Raw genomic sequence first — 16,775 nt, 5'->3', positions numbered from 1 at the left:
AGTCATCCACAAAAAACATCCTTTTCCTGCTGGAGTTCCCAGAGTTGTTTTCTATTGCCTGTTGGATCCAACATCTATTTTATTTTATAAAGTCATAGGATGTCTGAGCTGTAAGAAATCTGAGAGTTCATCTAGTTCAACTCCTCACTTTATAGCTGAGGACAGGGAGCCCCAGAGGTTGAGGGTTTCACCCAAGGTCCCCTCACAGAGCTCATCCGTGAAAGAGCTTGAGATAAAGGTCTCCTTCCCTCAGGGGAGTGCAGACTGCTTTTTCTTTTCTTTTTTTCAAATCCCTTTTTAGTGCTGAGCGCCATCTCACTCTATAACTGCAGTATTTAATAGAGGACAGTGACTTCAAAATCCTGATCCCTCTCCCCGAAACAATTTTCTTTGTGTCATTTAAAGACTAGTTTTCAGAGCTAGTCCTTCCAGGGATTTGGCCTCTGGTAAAGACAGGCACCCGTTTCTCTCCTTATATGGAGCCTTGCTTCTTCCCAGCTACCTAACTGCATTCTAGGGCATGAAGTTGGTATTTGGAGAGGAAGTGGTTTGCTCTAGGAAAACATATGGGCTGGGGATCCGAGAGGGATTATTTTTCATTTCTAAGTCTGCTGTGTGCACTGGGGAGCACTTTTTTTTCTACTCACACCAAATGGTGCCTCTCTGCTCTGTATTTTCAGTGGCTTTAGGGCAGTCATAGCTCTTGTAACCACTGCCACCATAGCCTAAGGTCAGGCTGGGGCCAGGAAAGGAATTGACAGTACTGATAATGTGCCAGACCCTGTTGGAAGCACTTAGTATGTATCAGTTCATTCATTTTTTCCCCACAAGGCTACCATTTAAGTAGATAAGTGTTGTTATCATTACCCACTTTTGTAGGTGTCCCGAGTGCCTTACTTGAATGATAATTTGGAGGCGGATTGTCTTTCCATGAAATGTATATATTAAGATCACACTAACATTACACAGCAATAATTCAATACAATCACACAGATGCTGCATATGGAGAACACTTCAACCAATAATTAGAGTCAACCCTAGGGACAACCACAAGTTCCAGAGTACCTCCGAAAGGCCCAACTCGTCCAGTGGTTCCTTCCAGCTGATTCGAATGAGAGAATGGTGGGTCAGCGTCCTATGGGGTGATGGGTCTCCTCAGGATGTCCTCGAATGCTGCTGCGGGTGGTCTCGTGCTTTCAGTTTAAATTGGTGCTGGGCTCAACATTCCTTGGCTACACCCATAGGTGTGTTGGTTACTCCCATGGGTGTTTCTGGTTACCCCCAGGTGGTATATTCCAATGGTTAGCATGCTGCCTATTGATAGCTGTGGGAACACATTGGAATACGTCATTCAGATGTGTTCCTTATAGGAGGTGAAAAAATTAATGCTAAGAGAGATTAAGTAACTTGCTCAAGGTCACGTAGCTTTAAAGTGGAAGAGTTGAGATTAGAACACAAGCCAGAGTTTCTTTTCTTTCTTTTTGCCAGTATTAGGGATCAAAACTGGGGCCTCACTAGACAAGCACTCTGAGATACACCCCAACCCTCAAAATCCATGCTCTTAACCTCTGTTCTCTTGCATCTTAACCACAAAAATTCTGCATGTGGAGGTTAAATGAATCTGTTTTCTTAAGAACAAAAGATTGTTCAATTAGACATATGGCTTTCAGTAAGGAGTTCTGTATTGTGAAACTCTTATCCCAACAATGCTTGGAAGATCTACTTACCAACATTCCCACAAATCTTCTATACAGGAAAGGCTCTGGCCTCTACCCATGAAAGACAGGACCTCAAAAACTCATCTACGTGTAGTTAGGAGAATAATTAAATGGAATATAGATTTTTCTTTTCTTTTTTTGCTCTGGATGCTCATAAAATAGGATCAATAATTAATGTGTCAATTGACTTTTTAAAAAAACATTCTTTTAATCCATCTCAAGTTCCTGTATGGTTGAAAATATTAATTACAATGCAAAACCACCCAAGCAATGACAAGAAAAGACGGTGTTTGGGGGTGCCTAAAAAGTTCCTTTTCTCTTTAGTGATTTCATTTGTGCCCATGATATTGTCTACTTGAAATTTGCTACAGTACATTACAAGAGTGATAGAAAATCATCTCTATTCCATTCTTATTTTGGCAAACAGACAATGTAGGATTCTTTCTTTCCTTTTTTTTTTTTTTTTTTTTTTTGTGATGTTGGGGATTAACCCCAGGGCCTTGCACATGCTAGGCACAGGTTCCACTAAGCCATACCCCTACCTGTAGGCTTTTTGTTTTTGTTTTTAAGAATTTTTTTTTACACAAAATTCTATTACGTCAAAACAAACAACAACCAAATGTGGTAATGCATACCTGTAATCCTAGCTACTCAGGAGGCCAAGGCAGGAGGATCACAAGTGGAAAGCCAGTCTGAACAACTTAATAAGATCCTGTCTCAAATAAAAATTAAACAAGGACTGGAGATATAGCCCCGTGATAGAACGTTCCTGGGGTCAATCCTCAGTACTGCAACAAAACAAAACAAGTCCAAAACAACAGGGCTTTAATAATTACATCACACTGAGAGTTTTTTTCTTGTATTAATCTTTTTTTCCAAGTGAAAATTTGAGTAAGAATAAAAAAAACCTGTGTGCTTCTTTTCAGCTATCTAAATAACAAACTAACACTGGAATAAAAATTCTCCAGGGTTCAATATATGTTGCTTTTTTTTTTTTTTACAGAATAATTAAATCAATGTGAGCAAAAGGACTTTTTTGAATTTAATATTTTAGTGCCAGAAATTTCAGGCAAGAAGGCAGCCCCACAGGCTGTGTTCTGGAGACTGTGCTGGTTGGGAGGGGATGGAGGTAGGGGGAGGAGCAGCAGGGCAGTGAGAGAAGAAGAGGGGTGCCCAGTTGCCCTTGGGAACCAGTTATATGAGCTTTGGGGACACTTTCTAGGTGGCTGTTCCTGGGGACCGGGTTGGCCCAGCTGAGCCCCAAGCTGGCCTGTGTGAGTCTCCACCTTTCCTTCCTGTTCACCTGGTGCAACCACAGTAGGCGAGATGTGCAGACCCTCCGCCCCCAGCTCAGCGTCAGGCCCAGGGTCTTCCAGTTTCTCCAGTGAAATTTAAGTGAAGCTCATGGCATAGGAAAGCCCCAATGGGCTCCCTTTGGATTACCAACCCAGGGGAGGTCTTTTATTTCTCCATCCATTTGTTAATACAAGACTTACCTATGCCAGGCACAGTCTGACCAGGGAAGGTAGCCCTAAGTGCTACAATGTCCCCTGGAAAGGGGTAGTCTGGGTCTTAACTCCTGGAGGCACTAGTCTGATCCATCTCTGAATTCCCAGTACCAGCCCAGGTACCAGACATGGAAATTACCCAATCAGTATTTACTAAATGAATGAAGCACGCTGGGAGCCTAGGCAAGGGCACGTAAGTCAAGGGTAGAAGACAGAAGTGACAGAAGAATTCCTGAAGAAGGGACTCTCTCTGCCAAGTTAAAGGGTCCTTAAAGGATAAGGCTAGGATGAAAGGAACACACAGAAAGGCACTAGTGCAGTGGTAGGCAGGAAAGGGCCGTTCTTCAAGGTCTATGTGTCCCCACCACACTCGCATACACACACACAGACACACACACACACACACACACTGTGTGCACAGGCAAATGTGGGCACCTTACAATCAGGAGATGGAAGTTGCCAATAATAATCACTATGCTATTCTCTTTTCCAAGGACATTGCAGTAATTAATGTGTGAGAGAGGTGGGCCTTGTCATGCTTGAGAATGTCAGAGTTCTGCTGGGAAATTTGACAGTATTGTGATTTATTGCAATATTTTTTATGTGGCATAATTTGGGCTTGTAACTGCTTAACCAATTAAAGATTAAGCAGGCAGGCCTTGAATGCTACTGCACAGCTGAGAGAATGATTTATTACACCAAAGGTTACTGGAATAACAGGAAGCCAGTTGCATCGAGAGGAACACCATCACTGCTAACTGTTCAGCCTGCTTCAAAACCAGGCTGTCCTGTTCAGCCCAGAGAAAAGCTGTCCCTTAAACCCCCCTCTTAGAGAGTGCCAGTGCACAATAACAAATGAAAGGGCTTGGGAAGTCCCTGTAGTTAAAGCAAAATAAGTTTATGGCGAAGCAAACACATATCCCAGAAAATCCTTTTTGTTTTCTGTCCTCTATTCCCTGAATACCAGGTCTTTGCTCATCATAGTAAGAATGTCAAGATGCTGGAGGACTTATGGAATTTCATCTACTCTGCTGGGCTTATTTTATAGCCAGATTAAAAAAATAATCTCAGATAAATTCCACTTAAGCTGGATTACATTTGTGCCCATGATATTGTCCTGATTTGGGGAACACATTGGTCTCTGGCATCGATATGACTGAATATTTCAATTCATGATGGGTCCTCCACAGGCTCCAGTCACTGCCTGGTGGCAGCTGCGTGCGTTTAATTGCCACACATAGAGGTGAGAGGGAACCTGGGGCAAGAGATGATCTACAAGGATTTTGTGGGTTTCACACTTGAGTCTTGTGGGAGAAATTGATGTGAGTGCCTGGAAAGAAAGCCAGGCTCAGATTTAAAGGGCTTTGTGTGGACATTTTCCTAACTGCTGGGGTGAGCCAGGGAAGGGTTAATTAGGGGAGCAACCAGATTGTAGACACTTTGCACACACTACTGTCATGGGAAGATCAGAAGAGACCGGGTCTGTGCTGAGACCGGGTCTGTGCTGAGACCAGGCAGGTGTCTGTCACACTAGTTCACAGGGAGGATGGGAAGAAGGAGGGAAGCAACTGAGGCAGTAATCAAAGAGGTCTGGTGGGAAGGTAACTCCTAGGATCCAGGAGTGACATCCGTGCTCCAGGTAGGAATGCCATCTATCAGCACATAAATGGTGTTGCAGAAGCCTTGGATAAGTCCAGTGCATTTCTTTGTTCAAAATGGTATATAATTTTGGATGAGATAAGTGCAAAGAGAATTTCTTTTCTTTTGTGATGCTGTGGATGGAACCCCCAGTCTTGTGCATGAGGCAAGTGCTCTGCCACCGAGCCATACCCCAAACTGCTAATTGCAAACTGAACCCTGCTTTACTTGGGAGAGTGTACAACAGTTGCAGTAAATGTGGTGTCCTGATGAGCTGGATATGTAAATGGAGAGATGATTAAATAAATGAAAAATCTAGGTTCTTGAAAGTCAATAGATGTTCTCTTTTATTTTATCTTGCAATTTGCTTCAGTTTCAGATCTGGCGTGAAAAAAATGTGACGACCTTAAATAAGCAAAAAGACAAAATTTGGATGCAATAGTGGGAGATTTTTATTCCCGCTTTTAAAAATCAATGAGCCTTTCATTCTTTAAGTCCACACATTTCAGCCCATCTGATGTATATTCCCATTGGTTATTGATGCTCTAGCAGTGACTGACCCACGCCTGCAAACCCAGCTGGAGATGCCCAGCCGCAGACTGGGTACAAACAAACATGTTATTTTGCGCATGGCTTCCCTTGAGTAAATGTGAGTCTTCAGTCTATATTCTTGGCCAGAGATCAAGTGGCTTTAAAAGAATGAGATAGTGTGGGATTCAGGCATGGATTCATAACACCAATGTCTCATCTAAATGGTCCCACTACGTTCTCAGGGGCTGCAGAATAGACCAACACTCCTTGGTTATCAATCACACTACCGAGCCAGGAAACAGGGCAGGTTGGAAGCATGTCTTCCATTGTCGCAGATGCTAATCTTACCTTGAGAATGAAATGGAAAGGTAGTTCTGACCCTTTGGGAATCATCGAGAAAATACTAAGATGCACGCAATGGTCAAAATATTTTAACTCCTCACTACATTCACCAAGAGGTTTGGACATTGCCAGGGGAATTGCTAACCCATGTTGTGGTTTAGGAAGGTCAACAGGACTCAGATTCGTTATCTGCTGAGGCTTTCCTCTGCTCTCCATTTATTTATCTCCTTTGAGTGAAATGGAGCTTGGAGAGTGGAGCAGAGGCCTCGATGCACTCAACCCTGACACTGTTTGTGTGTACAATTTCACCATAAATCTGGAGAGGGAGAGGCAGAAATTGCAGATGCAGGAATTTAAATCCCCTTATGCTACATTTGTCGAGATGAGCAGATTGTAAACTGCCTTTTGCAAATATGATATGCATGTGGGCATCAGGCTAATAACTCCAAACCACAGACTCGTTCATTTGTGTGGTGTTCCCTCCAGAAGTTTCTGAGATTGCTTCTGTAGCAGTTATGGATCCCAGAGCTATTCAGGTTGAGTAGGAAGATTAGGGAGACTATTTGGCTGAGGAAGTTGAAGGCCTTTACCAATGAGATGGAAATGACAAATTTTTCTATTTACATCATCACACACGCTCTTTACAAATTGTGCATTTGGAATGTTCAGTTGGCGCTTCCCTACGGAAAGCCAGGAGCAATTTGTACAGTCACCAACATTGTCTTAGAAACTTAGAACTCAAATCATTTAGATGGTCTCACTTACACTCTGGTTTTTCTTTTGAAAAATGATCTGTGTATTTTACATTTTTCATCTCTGGAAAGGCCCTATCTTCTGACCTCCCTGATCAAAGGCAATTTATTTTGCTACTTGTTTTTTTTTTTTTTTTGATTTAGTTACATAAGTAATAGCACTGAAGCCTTTTGATTACTGTGTCAAAGTATGACATTCTTCCTCACCTATCAGACTCCCTTCTACCTCTGTTAATAATTTTTGCTGTATATAGTGGTAGAATGTTTTGGTGTTCATGCACATATTATCTTAGATAGATGTCACCCTTTTTTCACTAAGCAATACATCTTAGATAACTGTCAATACAGAAAGGTATTCCACTTTTTCATTCTTTTTTACTATTGCATAATATTCCATTAGTTTATTTTGGTGGTTCTGATTTTTCACTAGTATATCTTACACTTGACAGATCCCTCATAAAGTGAATTCTTTAAAGTAAAAATTGTCAATTCCATTCATGTAATTAATGGAAAAGAATTTATGCATTTCTAAGCCCCTAACTCATGCCCATTTATGCCACACCAAATACCATTAAAACAATCCCAACTACTTCCATAGTTACTTCATATTATAACTTAACCAGATGTTTTTCCATCATTAATTACTCTATAATATCGTGGATCTCTCATTCAGCATTTACAGAGTGTGCATTCAAGGTTTGACATATTTGTTCATTTGACAAATAGTTGTGGAGAGCCTACTATGTGTCAAATTCTTTGGGTGCTGGGGAAATGGTAACGAACAAAATCGATAGGAATCCCAGTGACAGCCACTTAGTGAGACCATCTCAAAATAAAAAATAAAAAGGGCTAGAGATGTGGCTCAGTGGTAAAGCACCCCTGGGTTTAATCCCAGTACAAAACAAACAAATCAATAAATAAAGTCCCAGCTCTCATGGAAATTGCATCCTAGTGTAAGACAGAAAGTAGACAAAAAAGTAAGATATAAAGGATGTCAGCGACATGTGCTAAAGAGAAAAAAATGAAGCAGTTCTTTGAATATAGACCTGAAAGGGCTGGGGATACAGCTCAGTTGGTAGAGTGCTTGCCTTGCATACACAAGACCCTGGGTTCAATCTCTAGCACCACAAAAAATAAAACCCTCCAAACAAACAAACAAACAAAAAACCCGAAAGATGTAAGAAGGGAGCTGTCAGCGGGGGTGGCGGGGTGGAAGGAAAGCTTCCCTATCTATGATGAGCTCTAGGGTAAATAACTTTTTCTGCTGGAGAAATGGCCAGTCTTTTTGCCCTGAAGTTCATCATTTGATCCTCCCTCCCTCCCTCCCTCCTTCCCTTCCTCCCTCTTTTGGTACTAGAGATTGAACCAGAGGCACTTTACAACTTTACAACTGAGATACATCCCCAACCCTTTTAAAGTTTTTTTTTTTTTTTTTTTTTTTTGAGACAGGGCCTCACTAAGTTGACGAGGCTAGCCTTGTTTGAACTTGTGATCCTCCTGCCTCAGCCTCCCAAGTAGCTAGGATGGATTACAGGCGTGCGCCACTGCACCTGATGGCTCGTTTCGTTTCTTGTCCTTTGCCACTTTTTGGCAGTGCCATTCTCCCTCACAGATGTTAGAGTTTGCTGTAGTAGCTACCCTGTAGAAGAAGCAAAAGGCAGAGTTTTAAGTGAGCAATGAACCACTGAATATATAAGGTTTATAAACACGAGGAGAATAGGGCTTGTAGGCTACCAGCTATCTCCTGGGATCAAAGGCACTGTCAGGAAAAAGTGTTAGCCCTCTGACAGGGAGATTTGTGGAGCAATTTGTCTATGCTTGAGGCCACAGGGTAGAGAGTGGGAAGCCCAGGGATTAGCTGGAAGAGAAGCATGATCAAGGGAAAATGAACACATTTTCTCTTTTATGACCAAGCATCTGCTTGTTCATGGGCTCTGTCTAGCATTTTATATACTGCCTGAAAATAGATCCCAGCTCTTCCTTTTATTAGGTGGATAATTTTAGGCAGATTACTTTAGCTCTCTGAGCTGCCCTTTTCATCTATAAAATGGGCATAATATGGTCAGTGCCATGGCACATGCTTGTAATCCCAGCTATTTAGGAGGCTGGGTCCAGAAGATCACAAAACCAAGGCCAGCCTTGGTAAGTTAGGAGACTCTATCTCAAAATTAGAAATAAATATATAAAAAGGGCTGCGGATGTAGCTCATTGGTACTGGGTTCAATCCCTAGTGCCACACACACATGCACATGTATGATAATAATAGTAGATATTTTGTAAGGTTGACATGGGGGACCAAAGAAGATCAGGTGTGACCAGAGGAGGTCCGAGGAGTTCCCAGAGAAGGGGACCTCAACTCAGGAAAAGTGGAGTTCTTGCAAATGTCACAGAAATGAATTTAAGGACATCAGTTTAAGACTCAGGCAGAGATTTATTTAGAAAAGTCAGAGACAGTCAAAGAAGAATGTGGGCTTTATTGAGAGTAAGATGTGCTTTGGGGATCCCTGGCTCTCCTTTTAAAGAAAACTTGATAGGGGAGGGTGTGGGAAGGTATGTGAGGATGACCTCAGTCATCACAAGAAAGTTCCCAGTGGCCTGTCAAGTCTCTGAATCCTTAGGTGGATGTTTTCTATGTTATCTGATCAATAGACAACACTGGAAAGTAACTGAGATTATAGGCTTCTTAAAATATTACATATATTTGATTAATTTTTTTATTATGTGGCCTAGTTAACTGTGCACAAAGTTATCTTCATAAGCGAGTGAATTTACGGTATTCTAAGATTTACAGATTTCCCAGAATTTGGGAGTGATAGACCTGGGAAGAAAGTATGTGGAACTGTAGATTAAAATTATATTTTATTATTCTTTTTTTGGTCTTCAATATTTTTATTTCTTCTACTTCACAGAGAGGTAACATGCTTGTACTAGGTGTCTGAAACACAGTAAGTACTCAATTAATAAATAGGGAACAACCACCACCATCACCACCATCACCACCTCACCACCATTACCACCATCACCATCACCATCACCATCACCACCATCACCACCACCATGACATCACCATCACCATCACCACCACAATCACCATTGCCACCACAATCACTATCACCACCATCACCATCATCACCCCCGCCACCACCACCAGGCCACTACCACCACCATCATAATTGATAGTAGATAGTTTAGTCATGAGCATGTGAGTGGAGGAAGACAATGAAGGGCAGAAACTTATAGGGAGGTCAGAGAGAATCCATAAGTCACAAAGAGAATCCATAAGTCACAGGGTGGGAATAACAGAAAACTTTATGAAAGAAGACAGGCATCAGGAAAAGGGAACTGATTGTCAAACCTCCCACGGCCATAGTTAATTATAACCCCTTGGGGAACTATTGTTTCAGGGCCTTATCTGTCAGGCTGGGGATGTGGCTGAGTAGAGTGCTTCCCTAGAATGTGTGAGGCCCTGGGTTCCATCCTCAGTACTGCAAAAATGAAACTAAGGACACACACACACACACACACACACACACACCTTATCTCTTATTACCAGGTCATTATGATCCTTCCATTGTGACCAGGTCATTACTGAGACCATGTCACTCCCTCCTCTGATGAAGAAACTTGCTGAGGGGGCTCTAGAAAGGGTAGTAATAAGCCACTTAAGAGTGTGAGAAACTGAGGCTCTAAGAACAAAGAGACCCAAATCTCAGACTCTTAGTTACACCATTCTCTCTGGAGATGGTCCCCCCAGTGCCTAGACTGTGCGTCCTTATCTCACTTTCTCTAATAAACTCCTGTCTGTTGCTCTGAGCCACTCCTTGGAAATCCTTCCTGCAGGACTGCAAGAACCGGTTGCTTTGGACCCTGTGGTTGCTTCAGTTCTGTGGGTCTTCTCTACAACCATCATCACCATCACCACTGTCATTTCTGGGGCTCAATAGGAAGCAGTACCAAGATCAGGGATGAGAAGGCATTATTCAGTACTTCTTTAAAACATTTATCAGCATTTTGCAGAACTTGGCATTGGAGATTCAACTTAAAGGCTGTCTAGACAGATCTGTAATCTTCAAGGCAGGAAAAGCATTTAAAAAACCCCGTGCTCCAGGAAGCAGGTAGAGGGGTCAGGATTTTCAGGAATGGTGTTGATTTGCAAATGGGCTTCCCTGGCACCAGAGAAGGGAAAGGGGGAGGAGAAAATGGGGTCCTTATAGTGCAATCAAAGGCACCTGTGAGACAGGATGCTGCGCTGCCCTGACCAAGAAGCTGCTTGATGTAAATGTCTGTGAAATGATCAAGAAGCCCGGGGCGAGAACCACCCAGGGGACAAATCACCTCACGTGGCTTCCTTCTGTGTCTCTTTAGTCCTAGTTGCTCTCAGTTGCATGGAAACAACCAAAGCTGACAACCAAAGCTTTCAGCTACAAATCTAACTCACAGCTTCCAGAGAGCGAAACAGATAAATCTAGTGTTCAGATGTCTCTAAAAATAACATGTAACATTTCTCTTCTGTTGAGATACTCTGTACAGCAGTTCAAAATGCTAGCTAGTCAGGTCAAACTGATCTGCGTTTGATGGTGGCTCTGTTGCACTAGTTATAACTTCAGACCAGTTACATAGCTTCTAAGGGTCTCAGTGTTCTCACTGGTGTGGTAGAGATTATAATCGTGTCTCAACAGGGTGACTTTGAAGATTAAATGGAATAATGCATATAAAACATAGGACACAATCTTCAGTACAAAGTATAGCTTAATTATATGATATATATATAACCATTTAGTATGGGAGAACACACACACACACACACATATATATGTGAGTGTATGTATGTATGTGTATACACACACACACACACACACGAGGTAGGGAGAGTATAAATGATGTAGCCAAAGAGAAGGGGAACAAGAGATAGGAAAGAGAGGGGCAGGTTATAAAAGCTGATTCTGGAAGCCAGGTACTGACTATTAAAGAGAGAGAGAGAGAGAGAGAGAGAGAGAGAGAGAGAGAGAGAGATAAAAATGGCAAGGACTCAAAGCCAAAAGCTTAGTTTTGCTTTTTGCCAAGGGTTCACCCATCTGGCCTTGGCTTCTACACTGACTTTTTCTTCCAAATAGCATCTGAGAAGCCTGGTGGTGAAACCCAGGCCAGGGAGATAGATCATTTCAATTTCCCCAAATTTCTGCCCTGAGTGAAGGCATTTAAGAAATACGCATATTTTTTCTTTTGCAGCACAGAATTCTTCTGAGACTAATAGAGGAAGCAGGCTGTCAGGTGAGTTGCAGTGACCACAGGCAGACATAATCCTATTGCTTTTTGGCTGGCAGCTCATGCGGAGAAAAATCTTCTCTGATCCAGATGAAGGTAAATTTAGTTTAAATCCCAACACAAAATTCTAGCCTTCCAAAATCAGCTTCTATTTCCAGTTGATGGTAATCCTAGATATCAGAAATAGCAGAAATATCACTATTACTGTTGGGGTTGTAATAATTCAATCATTGCTAAAGGTAGAATGCTTAAAGGGTAGACTAGTTCATTTTGTGGGTCTAAGGGGAAAAAATGAAGAGATTGGTGTCTTTCCTTGAATCTGTTTAATAGCTGATATTCTAGTGAACGATTTTGTATGAGCAAGCATACCCATGATGGCCATAACCCTGCCTAAGGGGTGAGCTCTCTAGAAATATAGAACACAGGACTAACCACATCATTTGTTTTCTTTTATGTGAAGAATGGCTCGCTGGTCTGAATCCACTCCTATAGCATTATGAATTCTAATCAACTACAAAAGCAGAGCAAAATAGCAGTTCTAAGATGGATTTTCAGTATGATCTCTTCTGATGTGCCTTTACAAACATGGTAATTTAAGAAACCGAGTCCAAGCCTGGATCTGTACATTAGTATGTTGAACATGCTTAAGGGGAAGATCAAAGGCCATTTTTTTTTACATTATATAAAAAACTAGCTTGACCCTGTAGAATAATTGCTTTTATAAAATTAAACATCATTTGAAGTTATGTATTATGATCAACCCCATCTGTTCAGTGCATGCACACACACACACCATACATTTTTTTTTTTTTTTTTTTTTTTTTTAGGAAAGAAGAGATACAGTGCTTATTTCGCTTTGTAAATTGCTTCCCTGAGATGTTATAATCAGACCTCTGGGATGACTATGCCTGGGATCTGCCTGCCTTCATTTCTTTCCTAAGCGTAGCATGGCCAGCCGTGGAGAATGTAACTTTCCACATATACCAGCCCCTCGGGGTGCTGATTTTTACAAAGCACAAGGAAACACTCCCACTCCTGCATTCGGGCGTCTGCCCTGGATTCTGCATGTTTCTTCAGCCCCTCCACCCTTTGTTGGTCCTTCTCCATTCATGTGAGCTCTGGGGCTGTGGTGTCCCCAGGTACCCTGTCCCTGGTTTTCTAGTGGGTGTCGCTGAGGCTGTGGACACAACCCTGCTCATTCCCGCCATGGCCTGCACAGTCACACTACTCATTTAACTATGAGCTTCCTGTGCACGCAGAGGAGATCCACAGGGAATAGGGACTTCTGTTCTCAGAGGTGTGAGAAACAGAAAGTCCAGCGCTCCATTTTCAGAAGACAGTATTCAGGCTTTATTGGATCCAATTGTAGCCGTTATAATTATAGGCCCTCCCTTTGCCCGCCCCAATTTTAAAATTAGCCAATCACATAGATTGTAACCCCAAACTCCTTCAATCAAAGTGAAGGGCAACGCTGGGACAGGTTAAGTATATAAGCAGGTGGACCCCGCCTCTCACCTGCCCCCAGCCTAAGCGCCCTGGCTAGCCAGGTTCCGGAGCACACCACACTGCAGAAGTAGTTTTGCCTTGCCCACCCACTTCTGAGCACCTCCATATTTGACTTTTTTTGTAGCACCTCGGTATTTCTAACAGAGAGATAGAATATTTAAGTTTAGACCCATGCCTTAAGATTTGGGACTCAATTTTGTCCTTTAGATCTGTACATATCAATATCCCAAAGCAAATTTTTCTGAAATGCATTTTACTTTGAATTTGAAATATGCTTTGCATGCTTTTTTTATTTAATAAAGCACAAGCCCAGGACTACATTCATTATTTAGACCTTATTTTGCACTTGATGTAAGAGAAGAATCTGGCATGCTGTTGATAGTAATTGCGTAGAGTGCAATGAATCCAATTTATGTGAAGGATTATTGAAGGAATACAAAACTTCCAAGGTAAGCTGCTAAATCATTCATTCAGTGACTGACTAACATTTGCCCAGATCTGGATCCTGTGCTTTGGCAGCTTTTAAAGCAAAGCAAAGAAGCAATTATTTAAAAGTGATGTTGAAAGCTAGCACTGAAAGAGAGAAATCCTGGAGGACAGATATATGTTAAGCGATTATTTTCTCTTAATGTAATTCATAGACCATGGATCACAGAACCCTCTCTCCACCTGGCAACCTCTTACACAATACCATTAAAACATAAATGCAATGTCAGTAACGCCAACCACTTCTTTTTAATAATTATCCTGATTTTTCTTTTTAAAGTTTCTACTCTATTTTTATTTATTTATTTATTTTTTGTGCACTAAATGGGTGCAACTAAGCTTGAAGTCTAAGTCTGGGAATCTAATTCCTTTGGAAATATTTGTTTCTCTTTTATATTTCCAGTTATTGTCTAAATCCATCTGATGCTAAAAATAATCTGTTGTGAAAAATTATAAATCAAAATTATTTCCTCTGCTGTATACATGAAAATTCTGAATTTATGAAGAGGTGAATGTAACATTTTCATCCGTTAATCACCTCCAGACTTAAAAATCACAGAAACATTTCAGGCAATCAGAAAAGGACAAAAAATTTCTTTAATTGATTCCTCAGAGAATTTTATTTTTCAAGGTTGCAAATTATGTTTTCTATTTGGCTGTTTCAGGAGATATACAAATGAAATACAGGACAGAGACAAATGAAATGCTAATGAGAAGTAGGATGACATTAAAAAATCTCTGTTTGATCTGTTGGGAACAAAGGCAGTTGACTATCTGGGGAATAAAAATAAACATGAATAAGGAATTTTTAACCCTTGCAAAGCCACAAGTTTCATTTGTCTTGGAGAGAGCCACCGGGCAGGACCTTCTTTTGCCACTGCTGGTAGGAGTGTCATTGGGGTTCTGAAATAGGTGCATCACACAGAATCCCCCCCTGCAACGCGTGCAAGATGCTCAGGAGAAGTGCCCATTGTTGATGCTCCTCCTAGCTGCAAGGTCTTCAGTGAAGTCCCCCAGGGATCAATAGAGCAATCGACCCACATATGGGCTTTCTCTGTCCTTTGCTACTGGTGAGTGTGATCAGTATGGTAGATTTTTAAAATGCAGTGATGGGATTCTACTGTGTTAAAACCCCTTTCATTTTTCTATTTGAACACTTGTAAGCTTTGCAATTATGCCACCAGGGGCTTATGATTATATGAAGTCAATTTTGAAGCACTCTTGCCAGGTGTGGTAGTGCTCACCTGTAATCCCTGCTACTTGGGAAGCTGAGGCAGGAGGATCACAAGTTTGAGGCTAGCCTGGGCAACTTTAACTTGGTCTCAAATAAAAAGGGCTGGGGCAGTAGATCAGTGGTAGAGTACCCCTGGGTTCAATCCCTAGGGTCTCCCTTCTCTCTCTCTCTCTCTTTCTCTCTCTCTCTCTCTCTCTCACACACACACACACACACACACAGTTAAACTATTCTTTAATACTCCTTTTCATACATATTTTCACCCCATATATAAAGTTGGGATAAAAATAAGTTTAAGGAAGGTAGGAAGATAAACTGACAGACTATTGAAAACACTATAAATTTACCTTGTTCTTCAAATGTTTTGAGGATTAGAAAAAGTTTTAGTGTTTTCAAGTATTTTAAGAATTATTGTAAACCCTCTATCTGAAATATTTGTCTCTATGGGGGTGAGTTCATGTTCTTTTATTCTGAACACAGTATGTGCTCAATAAATGATTGTTGCAAGAATGAATGGTGATAAAGAGATATTTAGGTTTCTTTTTTGTCATACTGGGTAAAATCTGTAAGTAGTGTTATTTTTGCCCATGACATTTATGGAATAAGACAAAGTTCAGTACAAGAATTGATTTAAAGTAATGCTTATAAGAATGTGACATTTAAAGGTAGAAATTTGAACGATTAAAAGAAAGCCAGGGTCTGCTTCTGAATTTCTAACTAAATTCAGCATGCTTGACTAGGAGGATGGACATGAATGAATACTCGTGAATGAATTTCATAAGGGAAAACTTCATTATGAGCTGTGAAACTTTAAATTAACATAAAGAAAACACAATTATTTGTAAAAACGACCCTCTACATTAAGAGAAATGACAACTCTCTTTAAACTTGCATTCTCAATACTGTCTGTGCAAAATTGCTTTGTAGTGTCCTCAAAAATGGGTGTGTGTGGCCGGTTGTGTTGAAAACATCCCCTTGCATGGTGCTCAATGAAGCCGTGGGACCTGCCCTTTCCTTTAACTGGCTGGAGTCTGGCAATTGGTCTGGATATGTGACACCTGCAGGACAGGCAGCAGCAGCTGGAAGGCATCCTGAATGTAGGTTGTGCTGTTGCAGCCCTGAGAGGGAAAGAACACAGCCCAAGGTTACTCTTGCTGTCAGCCTTGACCTTGACAATCCTCCCAATTGGATGATGGTCCTTTCCGTTTGAGAAGAACATTATGAAATGTTTATAATGTTGGTGCTTACAGCAAATGTAAACACATTCTTCTAGATGGAGTATTTTTGCTCTTGTTTATACTTACAGAAAAGAATTCACTCAAAATGAGGTGAATTGCTTAAAAGCCACAGGGGCTTTTAAAGCACATCGGTGTACATATATCAGTGAACATATATCAGTGAAATCCACCGATTTCCCAGGTCAGCTTACTGCTCTGAAATCTCATGAAGGCACAGTATGAAGGAGGTCCTGTGTTAACCCATAGCTGGATAAACCAAATGGTCTGCATTAAGCTAACTGGAAAATATCATGGTAGAATTATTCATGGCAAATCCTTGAACAGTGTCATCCACCCATGAGTGTTGGTGTTTTCTGCTTGGTTTGGATATCTGATATGGCCTTTAAACTTTATGGTATAAACTTTAAATGGCTTCTCTGTTTAATACTCTAGTAGCATGCCGTTTATGCACTGTGGTAGGCTACCAAACAGTATTAAACAGAGAGGCCATTTAAAGTTTAGGGTGGGGCTGGAGTATATAGCCCAGTGCTAGTGTTGGTCTAGTATGTGTGAGGCCC

The 16,775-nt window shown here is 41.3% G+C and overlaps 1 protein-coding gene across 2 annotated transcripts in view; it reads right to left on the bottom strand.

Moving 5' to 3' along the window:
• Positions 1–14,324: 14,324 nt before the first annotated feature.
• Fam114a1 (family with sequence similarity 114 member A1) overlaps positions 14,325–16,775 on the bottom strand; it is a 61,995-nt gene continuing 59,544 nt past the window's right edge. For both annotated transcript variants that reach the window (XM_027938775.2, XM_071614214.1), the window contains exon 14: positions 14,325–16,098. In XM_027938775.2, the coding sequence (XP_027794576.1) occupies positions 15,997–16,098 (102 nt within the window). In that variant the 3' untranslated portion in view covers positions 14,325–15,996. The remainder of the gene's footprint in view (positions 16,099–16,775) is intronic.

This window comes from Marmota flaviventris, chromosome 7 (assembly GCF_047511675.1).
Source record: "Marmota flaviventris isolate mMarFla1 chromosome 7, mMarFla1.hap1, whole genome shotgun sequence".
Lineage (NCBI taxonomy): Eukaryota > Metazoa > Chordata > Mammalia > Rodentia > Sciuridae > Marmota > Marmota flaviventris.
The sequence above is the reverse complement of the archived record's forward strand: the minus strand, read 5'-3'. Positions and strand labels throughout refer to the sequence as shown.